The following is a 21,255-nucleotide window of genomic DNA, read 5'->3' on the forward strand; positions in this document are numbered from 1 at the left end:
ATATNTATATATATATATATATATATATAATTTATATATATATATCTACATTAAATACTGCTTAAAAAATGTTAGCTATATGAAGATTATGCGTTTCGCGGATTTCCTCCGTGTCCATTTTTGGAATGCCAATGTTTCGTGAGCTTTGCAATTTTTCATCAGGGCGAGGAGCAGTTAGGCTGCTTCTTTCGAAGCTCAATAGAAAATTTAGTAGACATCAAAAAATCAATCGACTTTAAATCGACTTGTAAACCCGAGTATACGTGAAAATAATTGTAATGAAATAGTTCGTAAAATTTTATTATGATAACTTTGATTTTGAAGACTAACCATGCATGTTGGTCTTCATTTTCCTTGTTTAACACTCGGTGAGCAACAAGGATAAAATGACATCTACAATCTGGATTGTAGATTGAATACTCTGGTTGAAATTTGAAAACAGCTCTGAATAATTTGGAATTGCGTTGATGTAAGTGGGATGAGAAATAAATAGCAGATGTGAAGAAATGAACATCAAATTGTCGCATCTACTGTCCCACAAATATATTATACAAAATATATTATAAATATATTATACAAATTTAATATTTATTATTATTAGTTTTATTTTTCTTTTTATCTTATGATATTTTCGGCCCGGGTTTGCACCAACCTGTGTGTGTTAAACTAATGACGTTTCATACTTTCTTATTGATAGAGCGTATAACGTCATCCAATAGCAAAGCATTTTCTAACCTAGGTTGATGCAAACCCGGTCAGGCGCGAAAACGCTATTAGAATAAGTTTATAAATCGGGGAACACATCATACACGGTATGATAAATATGATAAATATCCCAAATGTATCATATAGATGTCCTACTGTGTAGATGTCCTATTCACTGTGATACTATGGACATTTTTGATGGGATATAGTTTGGTTTGATAAATTAAAGCCTACAAAGAGTAAAATCTTGCTTTTATTAATAAAAGAAAGAATTGACAGTCGGAAAATTCATAGACCTATCTCTGGAGGCTTTTACAAGCGTAAGAGTTTTTTTAAATGGAATTTTTTTAAATAATAGCAGTGATTATATGTAATATAATATTTAAGCATTAGGATTTAAACATCACTGTCGTAACTTAATTGATAACTTTTATTAATCAACAAAACTTATAGTTAATAAAAAAAATCATATTCTTGTTACATAATGTTTATTTTATGCTAACTTTTTTCGCGTAATTACAAAAACATAAAATTTAATTGTTTATCTTTATGCGTATTGATATTACACGCCATATATTAAAAATGTACAAAAAATTATAAAAACCTTATATAAATATGGATCTTTTTTTTAAAAATTAAATCATTGCGGAAAACATATCTTGAATTGAGTTTATCTTAAATAAAAGTAGAAAAAAATTATACATATATACAAATGTTATATATAAATATTATGTTAAAACACTTTTTTATGCAATTAACTTTTTCATTTTTTGCTATTCATTTTGTTTTCAGAATAGTCATAAATTTTTTAATTAATAAAAAAATGAAAAGAAAAAGAGGCCAATTTACAACAAAATTATTTGTAACATTATTATATATATATATTACATATAGCAAGCAATTACATCAATCAACACTTCTCTTTTTTTCTTTGAGAAAATAAACTTACTAATTAATAATTGTTATAAAGTAAAAAAATGTTATTTAAAACACAGCGTACACAACACTAGATATAAAGCAACTTGAAATCTTCACTCTCGAATACTGAACACAGAACACTGCATTATGCTTCGTGCATCGATTGTCAAAGATATTCGATACTCCCTCCCTTGCGCCACGCTTACTTTCAATTATAACTCTGTAGCGCATCATGATAGCATAAGCTTACCCGAAACGTGCCTTTTGCATTTTTAAAGCAAATAATATTGCAAAAGCATACCTACAGGGGACATTCGAAGACATGAAAGAACAAAACTTATTACCTATGATTTATTTTTTTCTCTTCGGCAAACCTGAAATCATAGTGTCGCGTAATTTTCTTCTTCTCTTACGATATACTAGGTATATGTGCGATGCATAATTTCGACCGATCGACGATCACTGGGTTTGTACTTGGCCGATGAACTCTCTAGAATTCTTCAGGATTACTCAACGTTGCATGGCAAGTGGTAAGATACTTCTACGTATCGAACTATCAATAATAACGTGATAACTTTTCGATTGCTATTAGAGGATCATTAAAAGAAGCTTACTATCAAATACACCGGACAGAGTCATTCTGCTATATAATCGGAAGTTAAATGGGTCTTAAAACAACCATAAGCTCTTCGGTTGAATTCGGGCTGCGGGCTATCGGGATTTGGCCGGGATCTCATAACATCTTATTTCGGACTTTTTGGACAATCTCCTTGGGTCTCGCTCAAACATTCCAATTTAAATACATCGTCGCCTGCATCGAAACTGCTAACTTTCTTGATTTGGTAGACAGCGTTAGTACCACGCTGCCTTACAGCTTGCTCTGTTTCAAACTAATTATCCTCTGGCAGAATCAAAGGTAAGAAATTCATTTATATATATTGATACAAGTTGAACTTTTATATATCTTAAAACAATTATTTGTCAATGTGCAACATGTTTTTTATGGTAGAAAATTGACGGAAAAGCAATTGAGAATTATTTATTTTGTTTTCATATATATATGTAAAATAAATAATTTATATATATATATATATATATAAAATAAAATAAAAAATATATATATGTAACATAAAAAATTTACGTAATTACAATTTTTTTTTTGTAATTTCCAATCGGAATTAATTTTGTTACATGATATGCGATAGTGACAATTTTTTCAGATTATTTAACGATATTTTGACATCGATGTCACGAGATTGGCGTAACTGCCATACTGTCGCTTTCGATGTACGCATTATGACAAATAAAGCAACTCTTTCTCATCGTTGTTCGATGTTAATTATCGGAGTATACTCGATTGCTGTTGTGGTTTATGTTTCTGTTATAATGGAATTTAACAGCATTAATAGTGAGTCCGGCAGAGGAGAGCTCTTTCTTAAGATGGAATTTCCCTTTGTTTATGAATTTTCTCCTGTTTACGAAATCGTCATGTTCATTCAATGTATACAATTATTGAGCAACGCTTGGGTAATTGGGATGCTGGATGCACTAATTATAACATTGGTAAGTTTCTGACGTTAGTTTCAAGACGAATATTAAATAGCATGTAAATGCTTGTAGCATGTAAATGTGATGATTTTTAAAATTAATATAAGTTCACATATGTAAGTTGATTTTGAAAATCTAAATTATTTTATCTAAATATTCAGGATTTATAGATTGATTTATAAACTGTGATTGGGGATAGTATTATTGCGAAAATTTGCTTATTTGTATTTACAAAAGTTTGTTCATTTTTATAATGTGACATCTTTTAGATATTTCATATAAGCGGGCAGATAGATATTGTATGCCAAGGATTGCTTGAACTTTTCTCAAAAGACTATGAATATAAATCGTATAAGGACGCGAAGAGCGCCGTTATCCGCAAGCATCAAAATGTCATTGCATTCTCAAATAATATCGAAAATCTTTTCTCAAATATTGCGTTAATGCAGTTTTTTACAAACACGCTTGTCATATGTTGCATAGCATTTGTCATCTTGATAGTAAGTTTATTAAATATTTCGTGTTAAACAAGCATGTACATATGCACACACACACATATGTGTGTGTGTATATATATATATATATATATAAAAGATTATATAAAAAATTGTTAAATTAACAATATATTTCAAATTATAAATGTTCAATATGTACGTATAATAAAATCTTTTTTTCAACATTTTAGTCGATTGAAGGTAACAAAAGATTTAATATGTTGTTGAAATCTTTATTTTTTTACATCGCTATTACTTTGGAGGCGTTCATCTTTTGCTTTGCTGGAGAATATCTTAGCAATAAGGTTTAAATCAAGTACTTTGCTGTAAAGATTAGTAATATACATATAAATAGATTTTAACTATGCAGATAATTTTTATTGTACTAATATTTCGATATAATAACATAATTTTCAGAGAGCAGATATTTTTCATAATCTATAACGATTTATTTTCATAATCTATAACGATTTGATTAAATGTTTTATCTTAACGGCACGATTTATATTGGTAACATTCTTTTTATTTTTGCAGAGCAAATCAGTCGCAAACATAGCTTACGAGGCTCTTTGGTACAATGCAAAACCTAGCGAAAGTAGAAATTTATTAATTTTAATATTGAGATCACAAAAACGACTGACATTAACAATTGGAAAATTTAATGATTTATCGTTGGAAGTTTTTGCATCTGTAAGATATAAAAATGCTGTTTTCTATGGAAGTGGATTGTTGTTTTCTAATATAAAATGATTCTATATGTTTCAGATTTTGAAAGCATCTGCCTCTTACGTGTCGGTGCTACTTGCAATGTCTTGATCAACAAAAGGATATCAATTACGGAGTCTATATAAACATATATATATGTTTGCATATTATACACGTCTATTATTTAATTTTAAATTATTATGTGCTACGTAAATATTTTATTTTCCTATGTTTTTACTCACTTGTCGTTTTCATACTTTTTATAAATTTTTATTTTGAGAACAAGGGTATATAAATATCAGTATAAGGATGTATAAATATCATTTAAAAATACATTAAACAGCATTTACCTTGCCGTATTTATTATTTGTATAATACAAAGTTCTATTAAAATACTTATATAAATTCTCTTATCCAGAATGGATGTGGATCCATTGGATAACAATGTATATATATATATCAGCTTATATGTAGTGAAGTATTATTGGCGGTCTTAGACTCTCGACTCTAAGTCGTATACATCTGAACGAAAATTACATACAAAGTTGAATTATTTTTTGCCTGTTGCATTTCCTTATGTATATCAACCCATCATTCGCGAAAATTTAGTATCATGATCGAAAACTTATGTTCGGTACTTTCTTCAGAAATTTCTATTAATGATAGTCACTCTGGCGATTTTTGCTGTTAGTTTCAAGACGACTGTCGCATTGTAACTTCTTCCCTATAATATTTTCTTGCATATTTAAAGTAAATCACCCGCAATAATGGCGACAGGCGATTTTCCCATTCGGGAAACGATGAAATAGCTCTCATCGATTCTTTGTTCGTCGAGGTCTACAATCATCATTCGATCGTAGTAACTTTTTTTTTCTGCATTCCTAAGCACATGACGAAAATACACGTTTAACGTTCGCGATTGGTTGGCGGCTTTTAAGGTGGGGCAGCATTCAATCTTCATGTTAATATCTTGAAGCTTATTCTCTGGGAAGTACGTGCAGCGATCGTACGGAAGTCTCGTTAGGAACTTACGCTCGTTTTGTCCGGCTTCGTCAACGAAGAGATAAAAAAACGTGGATTTTTAAGCAAGATGATACCGACTAGCACTGTTAGTCGACCAGTCGAAATTGGCCTCCGTCTTACTGGAATATGGCCGAATTCCTCGATTTTCTTCAGATTGCTTTGGACATTGGTAATGGGAACAGGACTGATCTTCCAGTATCATTATCTTCTAGTACACTTTAGTATCAAGGAACTACCGAATTTGATAGATGGTTTAAGCACTACTTTGCCATACAATCTTCTTTTCTTCAAATTGGTTGTTCTGTGGATTAATAACCGGTATGTGTTTTCTATAACATATTAATTTTATAAAACATCATATTCTCAGATTGATTCTACGGGAATTAAGGATAATAATGATTTGCGCGTCACTTGCCAAGCAATAAGGTTATTTTATGATTTTCTTCTTTTAACGAGCTAATGGAAGTATACATTTGTTGCGTTACGTCGTCAATATAGATTAGTGTTGCAAGGTATTATATTGTAGATTATTTATTGATATTCTGACGGCGATGTCCAACGATTGGAGCGAGTATTCTAACATGTATGCTATGATCGACAAGGCGATCCTTGCGCATCGCTGCTCAAAAGTGACCATCGGTGTTTACTCTACAGCGGTGTTGCTTTACAGTACCGCGTCTATTAACTTTCGCAAACAGACCAATGGCAATTGTCGAGAATTGTTGATAAAAATGGAGTTGCCGTTCGAATTTTGCAATTCGCCAATTTACGAGATCGTGGAGTGCGTGCAATTCGTTCATTTAATGGCAGTTGCCTCCGCCATAGGTATGCTGGACGCATTCATGGTTACTTTGGTGAGTGCAACCAACAACGCAATAATTTTTCTTCTTGTATTTTGATTCAGTGCAATACTTATGGTCGATATTCATAGTCGATTTTTATTTAAAACTGTCTTGATGTCAAGTTAATCGCAGCGTCATATTAATCTTAAGGTATTATTTAAAATGGTCTTAAAATAAAGATTGATTATGAATACTGGCATGCCGTTTTTATAACTTTATAGTGCACGATTAATTTCTATAATATTTAAAAATAATCCATTATAATAATAAGAAGTAATTTTTCTTTTTCTCTGTAAAATAAAAATATTTTATCAAAAAAAGATATTTTTTCTGGAGAGTTATACAGATGAAAATCATAATAATAAGCAATTACAGCAAATATTATGCACGTGTAATAATTGTACATACATGTGTGTGTGTGTGTGTGTGTGTGTGTGTGTGTGTGTGTGTGTGACGATTTACAAAAAAATTATATGTTTAAAATCGTGTTTTTTTCTGTTTATTATTAGTAAAAAAGAAAAAAGTTTAAGAATCACAATTCCAAAAGATGAAAAAAGATTATATTGAAAATATAAATGAAATTAATTAGTACTTAAATAAACCAATGTTCTAATTTCTTCAAAAAATGGCAGAAATATCAGTTATATTAAACAAACAATTAAGAGAAATTTATTCAATTAATTAAAAGTTTTCAAAGAAATAAAAACAATTCTATTCGTTATTTAAATCGTAATAAATGCATGACACAAGAATTTAAGAAAAACACTGGAGGAAAAATAAATTGCACGCGAGAGAGAAAGATAGGAGAGAAGTTAAAGCGCATGATATGATACAAAATGTAAATGATAGTATGCGTGAGACGTTCCGAATCGACAGGTTCTCGATCTATAACAGTGATCGATGGCCGCAGGTCTCAACCTTATCCCCTCTTTTACATAAATCCATCGGTGTCGCTGTAATTCGTTCGTGCTTTCGATCTACGATCCTCACGCATGCGAATACTGGCTCTTATGTTAGATTCCGCGCAGAGCTGGGATTCACTTCCAGTTGTTTCATGTTTCTGCTCGTATAATAGTGAGGAGAACAAAACCTTGCAACTACGCTTTGTTTCGTTCTAATGTTTTACTGCGGGCCAGTTGGCGTTTCCATTTATTTTAAAGATATCGTAGTACCTAAAAGAAGTTTGAAACGGACAGTTTGGCCATCATTTTTCGCTACTTGTGAGACAAATTGTTAAGCAGTGTTTCTCTTAGTTAGATAGCTTAAAATTATTTAGATAAGATAATTTACATATAAAAGTACATATTTTAAATAAATTTTATTTTAGATAAATAATGATATTTTAGATAAAATAAAGATGATTTCATTTTAATTTTAGACTAGATGAAGGATGAAATTAGAAATTATTCGATTTATAAATAATTTTAAGATAATATTGCTTTTAAGCAAAACAATTTAAGATTTAGGATTTTAGCAGCACTTTTTTCTAATATGATAATCAATAAATGTATACGTTATAAAATTAGTATTATTTAAATTATATTAAAAATTATATTTATGCAATATTTGTTGTTTAAGCAAGTACTTTTGTTTAGTAGTCATATAATAAAATAATTAATACATATAGATGTTACACATTGGTGGACAGATAGATCTTATGCAACAGGAAGTGGAAGAGATTTACCTTAAGAATAATAAATATAATTTTCCCGCTACCATATTGAGATCTTTAATTAATAAACATCATAAAATTATCGCTTTTTCGGAGAGTATTGAGAGTCTTTTTTCTCACATTGCGCTAATGCAATTTTTGTCGAATACCTTGATCATATGTTGCATCGGATTCCTCATAGTAACTGTGAGTTGATATTTATAATTGAATTTTTGTTTGAATTTTCGTTTTTTAAAGTACCATATTTGAATATCACATTTGAAAATTTTCTAATGCACTGCTTTATAAAAAGTTATAATGCGCGGAGATATATTATACATAGTATCCCATAAATATCGTAACGCTTAAGAGTAGATTTCTAAGATTATTTTGAGACATAAATTCCTGTACTAAAATGTTGAAGCTGTAATAGTTTATGAATTATAAGCATTTAAAGTCAGTGAATTATACCGTCTAAAGTTCGCGCATTTAACATATGTACGATATGGTATTAGTACGGTACAATGCAAAATGATAACCATAAAACGCGCGAATTTTAGATGATATGATTCGCTAATTTTAATGTTTATAATTAAAAAATTATTATAGTCTCAACTTTGGATCTTAGGATCCAAACTTTGGATATTAGGATCTTCATCTTAAAATATTAGGAATCTACTCTTAAATGTTGTTATAGTCTTTACTGGATATTCTGTATAAAAATCTATGCATACACTTGCACAGGCACACACACTGAACGTAGACTTTTATTCACCTAATCGGAAAGAAATGATAATATTTATTTTTAGACTCTTATTTTAGTTTATTTATACATATTTTTATTTCGAGTATTGGAAATACTTCATGGTATTGGAAATGGTAATAGTTTTAGATTCAATCATGTTCATGCAAACCACATGATAAACATGAATGTCCATTATCTAGCCGCAAGCAGAGAGCAAGTTAAAAAATTTCTATATGAATGTATACTGAGAGAAAAATGTATTTATAACTATAATTATATAATACTATAATTATGATTATTACTGCTATAATAATAATAACAGTAACTATGTATATAGTTCTAGCAACAAATGTATATAGTTGGCAACTTAAAATGACTATAATTATAGTTATTATGATCATAAAATAGTTGACATTACCATAAAAATGATTCAAGTGACTATAATTTTATAGTTATATTGTGAGACAATCATAAAAAATATGATTTACTGTTATTATTATAGCAGAAATAATCATAATTATAGTAATATGTAATTATAATTACAAATACCAAACATTTTTCTCTCAATGTACTAGCATGACTTCATTTATTTATTTATAGAAATGTTATAAAACTGACCGGATATCCTCAAATTCCTTTATCTTCACACAAAGCTCTCACAAGTTGCACAATAGTGGGAGATATCCGCTTGCTTCTCGTGTATTTGAGATGTCTGCTTATAGCGCATCATCTTTCTGACTGTTTTTTTAACTTGCAGTCGATGGGCACAGATGAAGGAATCAGAATGTTAGTGAAGACCTCGTTTTTTTATATCGCTATCACTTTGGAGGCATTTATCTTCTGTTTCGCTGGTGAATATCTGAGTAATAAGGTGAGTATACAAAATCATTAGTCAGTTTTTCCTTTTTCCATATAAAATTGTTTAAAAAATTATTATTAAATTGTTGATAAAAAGATTGGACTTGTATAAAGAGATTGCTTATATCTATTACTTATTACTTGTATAAGAAATTGATAATATAGTATAACATACATGCTGAGGACATCTCATCCACATGTACCTGACTCTCATTTCAGAGCAGAACGATCGGCGATGCCGTATATGAATCTGTTTGGTATACTCTTAAGCCTCAGGATTGCCGCATTCTATTATTTGTTATAATGAGATCGCAAAGACGTCTGACAATTACTGCGGGGAAGTTTATGGATTTATCATTGGAAGGATTCACAAATGTAAGATTTCATTGAAATTATGAATTTTTTATAGCTACATAAGTTAATAACATAAATTAATATATTTATACTGCAATATAGACATCTATAATTATGAAATGGAATAATTATTCAGATAATATGTCATTATATCGATGATTTCCTTAATTGTTTTTTGCGTGAATTAAAAATTGTAGTTCTATCATTTATTATAACACAGACACACACATAATTTACAATTAGTCGATCAAAAATAATATAAATATATAAATATAAGCTATCGATGCTATAATGCAAATTCATAATTTTTAACACCTGGACAATAGTTAGAGAAATCATCGATATAATAACTCACATTTGAATAATTAATTTTATAACTATATATTGCAATATACATTTGATGTTAATATTATATTGTTTTTATTGTGGGAAATGTTAAGAAATGTTCCATTTTTCATATTTGACATCTTCGATGTATCTTATAACGCATTATTTTCAAGTCAAAATTAGACATCTTTTCTTTTTCTAAATGTGCATATGTAAATATGTATACAAGAGAAATATGTATATAAGAGAAGAGTTAAATATTATTTAAATTTTAACATTTTAAACATCACAATAGTTTAAGGATACGTATACAGTTAACAGTATATCAGAAGTAAAAGCAATTTCGAGTATTTCACTTATTTTATATTGTATGTAATTACTGAAGATATGTATAAATATAATTTACATTTTATTATTCATTTCCTTATTATTTGCAATAATAATGATGATAATGTTTTGTTTTATCGATTAATTTAAACAGTAAATTGATTAATTGCGTATTATTTAATTTTTCAGAGTTTGAAAGCTTCCGCGTCATACATATCTGTTTTATACGCAATGTATTGATACAAAGAAAACTGCATATATTTTGGATTGTGTATACGCGCTACGACAAAGTCAAAGTAACATTTATTTTTTTTAAAAATAAACTAATAATAAACTAATTATAATAATTTAATAACATTCGTCGTGGATACAGAATATTAAACTTTTATTATTTTAGTTAATATTATTATACGTAAGAAAAATCTGATTTTATACTCTTAAAAAATTTTTGATATAGTGAAATTATTAGGAAATAATCCTTTTTTGAGCAAGATTTTTTGGAGATATAATTAACTAACAGTTAGATAATTGGAAGGAACAATCCATGAAAAACATATGATACTGGCCAATTGAAAGACTATCGTTTTTCATTACAATGACGTAGTCTTTATAACTTCATCAAACTTTTGGACAAACCCAGCACAAGCTCTGAAAGCTGAATTAGGATTTTTTTTGTTGTACTCTCTGATGTTCTTCTGATATTCTCTGATGTCTATCAGATTATCACTTGAATAGAGCATTGCAAAATACTTTGAATGAAAAGAATTTCCTATTCGAGGTTTTAAAAATCTTTTAAGTTTTTGATAAAAAATCGTGCACTTTCTATACTAGAATGTTACAGAAAATGATGGAAATTGTTTAATCGATTAAGTGAAGATGTAATAATTTTATATTCTAACAGTTAAATGATTTTTTAACAATCGAGTATGAATTTTTTGTACTCTATTATATCTTTTTTCATTTAATAATATTTAATAACTTTGTTAAGAAAATAATCTTTCGTATGCAAAGAGATACGATTGTACAATATATTGACTGTTACATTATTGCTTACATTTCTCTCGATATTTTATGTCTTTTAATACATTTAAGAAAGGAAATCTTAAAGACAACTAGTTATAGTGTAAGTAGGACTTACACATAAACAATTAAATGTCATTGACACATCATATCACTACATATTAATATCTTACTCACTCATGCAACATATACACATAAATTTTCGCATAACATTAACCTTTTAAATAAACGTCTAAGGTCCGATTGCACCAATATTATTTTGATTTTGAGGTGAGGCTTAAAACTCTCTCTGTCTCTATCTCTTTTTCGCTTTAGAATGAGACAGAGAAAGTTTTAAGTTTTGCTTAAAGTCAAAGTAATGTTGGTGCAACCGGACCAAAATTCAATTTTAAAAATTCCAAATTATTTCTTTGTGGAAACTACTAGTCTATGAATTACTATTTCGTAAATACAGATTGCACAGCTTTTATACAAAGCAAATGTCACGACGTGACAGCTCTAATCATAATGGATTAAGGGTAAAGAAGATCTCTTTTGAAACTATTTGAAATTCTTGGCACAAACATATATTAATGTGTATACTTTAATTCTGGAAAAGAATTTTCGAATCTGTAAAAGAGGAAAGATAATTGTTATATGAAAATTGTATGTTTAGTCAGTAATACAAGCGCCTTTAGGATCCTCTTAATACTTTTCTTGAAAGAGCTATTATTCTAAAACTACTCCCGTGCATGTAAGAAGAAATACTCTTTTGCATTTTTGAAGCAACTAATTTGTCTCATCGGCGACATTTTTTACGAAAGAGTAAGATTAACCATTAAATAAATTGCAATCGTGCAGTATAATTATAGTTAAATTGCTGCAATTTTTGTTTCATAAATTACCGTAATTTTTGTTTTCAGTTGATTGCAATTGATCGGTAATTACTTTGCAATAGCTACGTTCAGCCAATGAACTTGCGTGAGCAAGTCCCTCAAGTTGCCGCTCTAGAGTCGTCTTAAAATCATACTGTTGTTAATGTGATTTTTGTGGCTTTAAAACGTTAACAATTTCGATAAGTATCCTAAATTACATTTCAGATATCGCAGATATAGAATTCCTAGCCAAATCTTATATAACAGTAAATATACATTGGTATATCAGTATTATTATATTTTGCTATAAAATTATAAGATATTACGACGCGGTAGCATGACGACTACAAATACTGTTGCTCTCGTGGTGCAAATCGGTTCTTCGAATTCTTCGAAGAATTGGATTTTGGCCTAATACGCCGTGTGCCTTGTTGTTTCGGTGTTTGGATATTGACCATCGGCATAGTGCAGAGTCTCCAATATGGTGGATTGTTATTCACTTTAAAACTGATGATATGTCGCAGTTGATGGATGGTTTAAGTGTCACCAGAGTATAGTGTGATGTCCCTGAAACTAATTATTTTATGGTTCAACAGTCGGTAAGATAATATTTTTAACGCAATAAAAAATGGAAATCAAGTTTATCCAGATCGCTTTTAAAAATCATGATTCTTACCGCAATATCTTTTTTCTCTTAAATAAAGAGAAAAAAATTATTTTTCCATTTATTTTTCAATAAAACTTGCAATTGGTTTGAAATATAAATTTAAATTAAAAAAATGATATATTTAATCTAGACTTAAATTGCTTTAATTAGTTAATTTAAATATTTTAGATAATATTTTAGATAATACAAACATCACCATCTCTAACTGCAATAATATTTATATAATATGTAGATGAAGCTAAGTTTACCACCATATTTTTCGTTGTATTTTATGTGTCACTTCATTTATCATCAAACATATATTGGAAGATTAGACTTGTTTCTTTTCCAGAACCCTTTTCCATTTTATTGTGTTTCCACTTAATGTTAATTGTTTATTCATATGGATAAAATAAACTGCCGCAGTATATTTTCTTAGCTGCGATGGCTACAGACTGGAGGGAAGCCACCAGCAGCGAAATGCACATCATGATGAGCAAGGCAAATCTATCACGACGCATTTCCAATGTTACCATGTGGCATCGTTTATTTGCTTCGGCATTGAGGTGCTTGCATCCTATACTGACGATTACGATGATGATGAAATTGAGACGCCTGTTCGTGTGTTCACACTGAAGCTACAACTTCCGTCGTGCAGTGCAACGAATCGCCGCTGTACGAGCTTATTATAGGTCTGGAGTTCTTTCATCAATTGGCAGCTTCCACTACGACCGGCATACTTAATAGTCTGCTCATTACGTTAGTCAGTGCAATATACGATAGAAAAATTTTTTTTTGATATCTTTAGATTTACACTTAAGAGATATTGCTCGATACACATGATGTTAATTATTGTTTTTTTCATATAACATTGTACTTTTATCACCATTAACATCACTAACAGATTATAAACGTAGAGAAAAGTAGGGAAACTGCAAACATGTAAGAAAAATGTTAAATAAAACCGATTATTTACCAATTATAAATGTTTTTATTTAAAAAAATGCTCTAGTTACTATTTGGCTTTAAATTGCAATAATTAATTATTATATAATTTTATATAATTTTAAATATTAAAATCTTTATCGTTCGAAATTGTATTTTATACTGTAATTGTATTTAATACTTGTTGACATTCACAATTTCGTTACTTTTTCTTCTATCAAAACATCAAAAACATGTATTTATATTTATCTTAAACGGTGTTTGTGCTCTATTTTGTGTATAGTTTTTAAATTTTAATTGACAGGATTATAAAGCGTACATCAGATTCTTACTGAATGCAAAGTGAGTGATTTATTACTACTCTACACATTTATTAAAAAAAATTAGAGCAGAAATAAATATATTAAATATTAAAAAAATTAAAAATCAGGAATAGAGAGATTAAATATATATACATATAATACAAACATATATGATACAAATAAGATATAAAACATGTTAGATATATAAGACATATTATATCCTATATCATGTTTTACATCTTACTTGCATCTACTGTGCGTAATATGTAACTTCTATTCTTAATATCTTATGTTTCTTACTTTTTTAATATTTAATATTTATTCCTGTTTTTAATATATTCTCCATTAATATATTCTCCATTGTATATAGGGGTAATTATTTAAAATAGGGAGTTAGCTTCGATAACTTTGATCTTGACATATGTTGTCAATGTCATGACCTTGAGTGACCTCCAACAAGTATTAGCCATTACTTATTATTTGTTATGCAGTTATTATCAAATAAAATTTGAAAAATAATGTTTCAGTTATACTATATAAAACAGATATTTTCTGTTTTAAAATATTTTATGACTTTCCACGCAAAGCGAGTTCAACTTTACTCACCTTTTGCCAAAGGGCTCATGACTTTCCACGCGAAACAAGTTTCACTTCATCTCCTTGTCTATCAAGAAGCGTACGACTTTTCATTCAGGTAGATCTTGCTTCGTATGGAAAATCAAACGCTCTTTGGAAAGTGAAACTCTCTTCGTGTGGAAAGTCATGTATCTTTAGACAGGAGGGAGATAAAGTGGAACTCTCTTCGCGTGGAAAGTCGAACGTCCCTTGGCATCGGTGAAGGTGAAGTGGAACTCGTTTCGCGTGAAAAGTTGTTCCGTTAATCTCTCTCTCTCTCTTTCTCTCTCTCGGTACCTCTCACTCTATACCTTTCTCCCTGCTAAGAATTATCTGACCTTTCAAGTAAATAATTACTAATTTTGATTGTTAATAACTTTTTAACTAATGACGAGCGACGGCTAAAATTTGTTGTAGGTCACTCAGGATTATGACCTTGACAATATCGTCAAGGTCAAGGTCATTGGAGCTGACTTTCCTATTCTGAATAATTATCTTATGATAATATGGAATCTCTTTCTATTTATTTTTATTACCGTTTTATAAAAATATGAAAATACGTTTTCAGATTCTTCATACGAGCGGTCAGATAGAGGTTTTATGTGATATATTAAAGAATATCTCTTCCGAAATGAACGATCAATAATTAGCTTTCAATATGAAAGAAGTGATTGGCAAGCATCAGAAGATCATCATGTTTTCAGATAAAATTGAAAAAATCTTTTCTTATATAGCGCCAATTCAATTCATGTCGAGCACATTGCTAATCTGCTGCATAGGATTTATGGTTATAACGATAAATAATCCTTTGCCAAAAGTAAAGAGTATAAAGAAATGATGTTCATTTTGCAATAGTAGTGATTTATATCGCAAGTTAATATGTTGCAATCAATCGACACGCAAAATTCGGATACGGTTAATGGCATGGCACCAATGAAAGCTATAATGTTTTATATAGCTGCTGCGGTAGAAGCATTTATTTTCTGTTTTTGCGGAGAATACCTCATTGCCAAGGTCGGAACAATTGAAATCTTTCTACTTGATTCTCTTTGTAGAGACATTAGTTTACGCGATTCTATTCTCTCGTTGAACGAAATATATATTGTGCGATGATTTTAAATAATGGCAATTGCATCTTTTTCATGGAGAACGCATAACTATTTAAATGAGAAGTTAAATTTTCTTTTTCCTATTCTTTTCAGTGTGAAAAGGAAAATCGGTAGACATTTTCTTTTCAATGTAAATATACTGCAGTGCCCCCGTAATAATAATACGAATTTGTATAATAAATATTATACAATTAGATCATATGAAAGTTTCATTAAAAAAACATCTTGCTTTTACGTATTAAATATTGATTATTTAAGTAATTATAATGATGATTTATTATATACTTACATTATATTTAAATATTTAATAATTTATACTTAAATTAACGTCAATTATGTAATAATTTACCGTAATTATTTGACGAGAATATATTTTTGTGGTAATTAGTATACGATTTCTGTATCAAATTATGTTTGAATTGTTTTTTTTTATAAAAAATGTTTTTTATGTTAATTTATGTTATTTATCTCATTGACAACAAAATCTTTTTGCAACATTATTTTTTAGAGCAAAATGATCAGCGATGCAGCTTATAAATCAGTTTGGTATGATTTTACACCCAAGAAGAGTAAGCTCGTCCTGCTTATAATATTGAGATCACAAAGAAGACTTACCATTACTGCTGGAAATATTATGGACCTCGCTAGAGGGATTCACGAATGTAAGACATTGAATTGTTTGTTAATAAAATTCTCTTCTTGATGGATCAACTGATCATTGATGTTATTCTGAAGAATCACGATTTACTTTAATTATTAAATAATTTCAAGACAATCGTTCAACTTAATTGTCTATTGAATCTTTTTATTGAGACATTTTGATTATTTAAAAAAAACAGTTTATTTATAAACAGTTTATTTATTTATAAATTTATTTTTATATACTTTTCATTTTATTATTATTATTGTTGATATATTATTGCATTATTATATTATTATTATTCGATATAATTTTTTTTAGATTTTAAAAAGCTTCTGTTTCGTACGTGTCAGTATTACACGCGATGTATTGAAGTTCAAAGGCGACCCATCTAGCGTGTAGATGACTATTATTTGCTACTAAAGATATTAGTTCTTATGATTCTTGTCGATTTTTGTGATGAATCGATAATAGTTATGCAAATTAAATGTAGGCATAATGTAACAATTTACCTTCCACAATATATAATAAAGTATTTATTAAATTTTCATGATCATTACTCGCATATATATATATATATATTCGAACCTTTATACTTTTTTAATATCATAATATTAAATAATTAAAAATAATTAAACTTTTTCAGTAAAAATTCTTTCTGCTATTATATGATTATTATATGATATTATCTGTTATTATATGATTAAAAAAAGTCGTCTTCAAGATGTCTCTTAAACTTTCTTTAAAGACATCTTAAAAAGGATGTCTTTAAAACTTGCCTAAAAGTCTAAAAAACATCTTTAAGATAGGTTTTAAAAACGTCTCTTTTAAGACATCTTTTGGATTGTCTTTTAAACCTGTGTATACTGGGATACATTCCGAAATGTTCTCTCTAAGGAAGTTTTTATTCTATATATATATATATACGTATATGTTACGTATACATATATTTCGAGTAAAATTTTCCTCGAAAAGGACATTTTGGAATATACTTCAAGTCTATAATCTAACAAATTAACATTCAATTTCAATTTCATTCCTATTTTATTTCCGCGGAATATGAATAACAATTGATTGACAGTTTATTATCATACTTTATCTCCCTTTTCCTATCATTTCGACTTTCTGCTATATCCAATATTATTATACCTAAGAGATTTACATAGCTCGGAGATAGTCTTTCTCAAAAACTGGAATTATGCAAAGATACGATAGGACGCATAAGCATTAGCGAGTTGGTTAAAGTGGATTGACGTTTTGTCGGAACGTAATCACATTGTATATACAAATATCAGCTAATGGACTTATAATGTGTCATATTGCCTCTGTGCAGTCAAAAGTTTCAATATGCGTATATCTGTCACACTTCGATATCAGCAATTTCTCGGTTTTTGTAGTCTAATTATCACATTGGTCTATCGTTCCCTAAACTGATCAATTTGTGTTCCAATTGTTGATAGATTTTTTTAGATAAGATTAACGCTTAATGGTTTCTGCAGACAAGGTGAGTGATCGGTCTTCATTTCGTTACAATTCCATTTCTATCTCGCGCGAATAATACCGGATGTAAGAAAGTTGTACGCTATTCTGGATACAATGGACAAAGAAAAATTGGAGCGACGAGATCATAATCTATTCGGACGTATCCACAATGATCAGACACGCCAATTGGTCTCGTCAATGGTCAGCACGAATGCATCAGCCATGTTTATTTATGTAATCAGATTATTTAATAACTTCTGTCAATGATTAAAAGAAACAATGGTTCAACTTGCAAGCTGTCCATCAAAATGGAATTTCTTTTTAAGTTTAACAATTTTCCGATTTTGAATTAATATTGATATTTCAATTCTTTCGTGATTTATCTGTATCATCGCTATGCTGAACGCTATGCTTTTATCGCTATGCTGATAAAATTTCATTGTATTTCATGATTTAATAATTCGAAAGTTGCCAAAATTTTGTTAAATTTATAAAAGATAAAAGTAACTGTTTTATATTATATCTTGCATTTAATTATAAATACAAACATACATACATGTAATATAATATATATGTGTATACATGCAATCTTTTTCACTTTGTGTTATTTAATTCATTGTTGAGAATTATTGATATCAGATAACATTGAAGATCTTTTTTCAAATATCATACTTGCATCTCATCTGGAACTTTGGTCATCTGTTGCATAGGCTTTGTGATCGTAATAGTAAGTCATAATTTTATAGACTTTTTTGTGTAATTCTTTCCTTTTCTCTGTTTCTATTTTTGTTTCTGTCTTTTTATGTGCATTTATTGAGTATTCATTTAAATTTGGAATATTATTTTTAATTCTGGTAAAAATTTGTTTCAGAATTTTTTATATAATTCTTTAAAATTTTTATATATCAGAATTTTAAACAATTTTTGAATAATTTTATATTAAAAAAGAATTTTCAAGTTTTTTAAATTGGAATACTTTTCAAAAGTGTTGAGAAAATCTACATTTTTTTCTAGAATGTTTCATATATGTGAATTATGAAATTTTATAAAATCTGAAAACTTTCAGGGATTTTTTCAGAAATTATTTAAAATGAGAAATTTTAAAAATTTTAGAGTATTTAAAAAATTGTATGTAGAAAATTCTAAGAAAAAATGTTGATTTTCTTAATATTTTTGAAAAATATTTCAATTCGTATTTAAAAAAAATTTTTATTAAGAAAGATATAAAATGCTTGGATGTACATAAATTATGCCTTATATTATATATACATATATTACAGTCTATCGGTATTGAAAGAAAAACGATAATAACGAAATCCCTCAACTTTTATGCAATAACTCTCGAAGCATTTATCTTTTATTACGCTGGAGAAATCTCAGTGTCCAGATCAGTATTAGACGCGATTAATCACAGAAGCTTGTTTGTCATTGCAGAGTAAATCCATGCAATGTTGCGTACTAGTGCCCGTGATACGATTTAACTCTCAGCGAATGTCGGATCCTGATGTTCTTTATGTTGAGATCACAGAAACGATTAACCATTACTGGGCAAGATAACTGATCTGTCTTTGGAAGATCTCACAACCGTGAGTTTACTTATCGTATGCGGAAACTTTCGTTATTTGAAAAATAAGAATTTATACTTAATTGTTTCAGATTATGAAATCGTCTGCGTCGTTATATCCCTGCGTCGTTATATATATAGTGCATTAAAGAAGAATAAAAAATTGCATTTAGATACAAGTGAGTCTTCTAGAATATTAAATTAAATTTATTTCTATGGTAATATATTAACAAACTGACATTTTCTAAAGAAAAGGACTCCACATGATATGTATAATGTAAGGGATAGCAAAATATTTTTTAGCAAAATATTCAATTCGGTATGAGAGGATGTTTACACACACACACACACACACACACACACACACACACACACACACAAACACACGCGCGCGCGTTGTCTGTCTCTGTGACTATCTCGTGTACATAAATAATTATTATACGTGTGTGCGCATTAATATTCATTTTCATTTTCAATTATAACATCAATTATAACATATTATTTAAATATGTTTTGTTCCGTTTAATAACATTTTGAGAAAATCTTAATACTAAAATGCTATAAATGGTTTATAAATTATAACCCAGCGTTATTGTGGCTGGTCATAATGATCCGAGACATTTTTAAACTTCTGTATTTTCTTAAATATTTCGTAGATTTTAACTAACTGTCCTGCAATTGGAGCTAAGACTTTCTAAAACCATTGTTAACATTGCGAGAATAAACCAAAAAAATATTCGGATTATCATGATTTACTTTAACATCCGTATAACATTTTAGCACCACAATGACGCCGGATTAAATCATTCTAATCATTTTTTCAACAATTTTTTATGGAAAGAGATAAAAATGACTAATGATTTTAGATACTCATCTTGTCTGATATTTAGATATGCATACTATGCATACGCCTGCATAGGCGCACATATAAGTTAATAATAAATTAATATACGTATATAATATACTGCAATAATATAGACATCTACAAGAAATTGAATAACTATTCAGGCAGTACGTCATTATATTGATTAACTGCTTTTCGGATGAATTAAAAATTATAGCACCTATTACAACAGTATGGTATAATTTACAATTAGTTGTTAAAAAAAAATAAGCTATCAGTGTCATAATGTGTGCATAAATTCATAATTTTTAATACCTGGACAACAGTTGTAGAAATCATCGATATAATAGCCCACAACCGGATAATTAATTTTATAACTGTATATTGTACATTTGGTGTTAATATTGTATCATTTTTATTGTGGGAAATGCTAAGAAACTATTCCATTTTTCATGTTTGATATCTTCGACATCTTCGATCGTATCTTATAACGCATTATTTTCAAGTTAAAATTAGACATTCGTCTTCATCTAAATGTGCATATATAAATATGTACATGATATAAGAAGAATTAAATATCACATCAATTAAATATCATATCAATATTAAATATCAATATTAAATATCATATCAATATTTTAAACATGACAATATACTTAATAATAGTTTAAGGGTATGTTAATAGTGTATCAGAAGTAGAAGCAATTTCGAGTATCTCACTTATTTTATGTTGTATG

At 28.8% G+C, this 21,255-nt stretch overlaps 2 protein-coding genes and 1 pseudogene across 2 annotated transcripts; all 3 read left to right on the forward strand.

Annotated features, from left to right (window-relative positions):
* The first annotated feature begins 3,009 nt into the window (after positions 1-3,009).
* LOC105626471 (odorant receptor 22c-like) lies at positions 3,010-4,481 on the forward strand. Its single transcript, XM_012207773.1, has 5 exons — positions 3,010-3,186; positions 3,441-3,671; positions 3,857-3,970; positions 4,200-4,355; positions 4,431-4,481. Exons 1-5 carry the CDS (start codon positions 3,010-3,012, stop codon positions 4,479-4,481), a joined length of 729 nt encoding a protein of 242 aa, XP_012063163.1.
* Positions 4,482-5,460: 979 nt separating this feature from the next.
* On the forward strand, positions 5,461-10,737 carry LOC105626473 (odorant receptor 22c-like). Its single transcript, XM_012207775.1, has 6 exons — positions 5,461-5,711; positions 5,920-6,247; positions 7,863-8,093; positions 9,389-9,502; positions 9,709-9,864; positions 10,687-10,737. Exons 1-6 carry the CDS (start codon positions 5,461-5,463, stop codon positions 10,735-10,737), a joined length of 1,131 nt encoding a protein of 376 aa, XP_012063165.1.
* A 2,724-nt stretch (positions 10,738-13,461) lies between these two features.
* On the forward strand, positions 13,462-17,001 carry LOC105626474 (annotated as a pseudogene).
* The last annotated feature ends 4,254 nt before the right edge of the window (positions 17,002-21,255 follow it).

Source organism: Atta cephalotes (assembly GCF_000143395.1).
Source record: "Atta cephalotes unplaced genomic scaffold scaffold00005, whole genome shotgun sequence".
Lineage (NCBI taxonomy): Eukaryota > Metazoa > Arthropoda > Insecta > Hymenoptera > Formicidae > Atta > Atta cephalotes.

Bases quoted from the DNA above. Each gene is read 5' to 3' on its own strand.
- LOC105626473 (XM_012207775.1), top strand. From the start codon at position 5,461: ATGATACCGACTAGCACTGTTAGTCGACCAGTCGAAATTGGCCTCCGT. The intron at 8,094-9,388 runs GTGAGTTGATAT...TTTAACTTGCAG, and splicing joins TCGGATTCCTCATAGTAACT to TCGATGGGCACAGATGAAGG. The intron at 9,503-9,708 runs GTGAGTATACAA...CTCTCATTTCAG, and splicing joins GTGAATATCTGAGTAATAAG to AGCAGAACGATCGGCGATGC.
- LOC105626471 (XM_012207773.1), top strand. From the start codon at position 3,010: ATGGAATTTAACAGCATTAATAGTGAGTCCGGCAGAGGAGAGCTCTTT. The intron at 3,672-3,856 runs GTAAGTTTATTA...TCAACATTTTAG, and splicing joins TAGCATTTGTCATCTTGATA to TCGATTGAAGGTAACAAAAG. The intron at 4,356-4,430 runs GTAAGATATAAA...TATATGTTTCAG, and splicing joins CGTTGGAAGTTTTTGCATCT to ATTTTGAAAGCATCTGCCTC.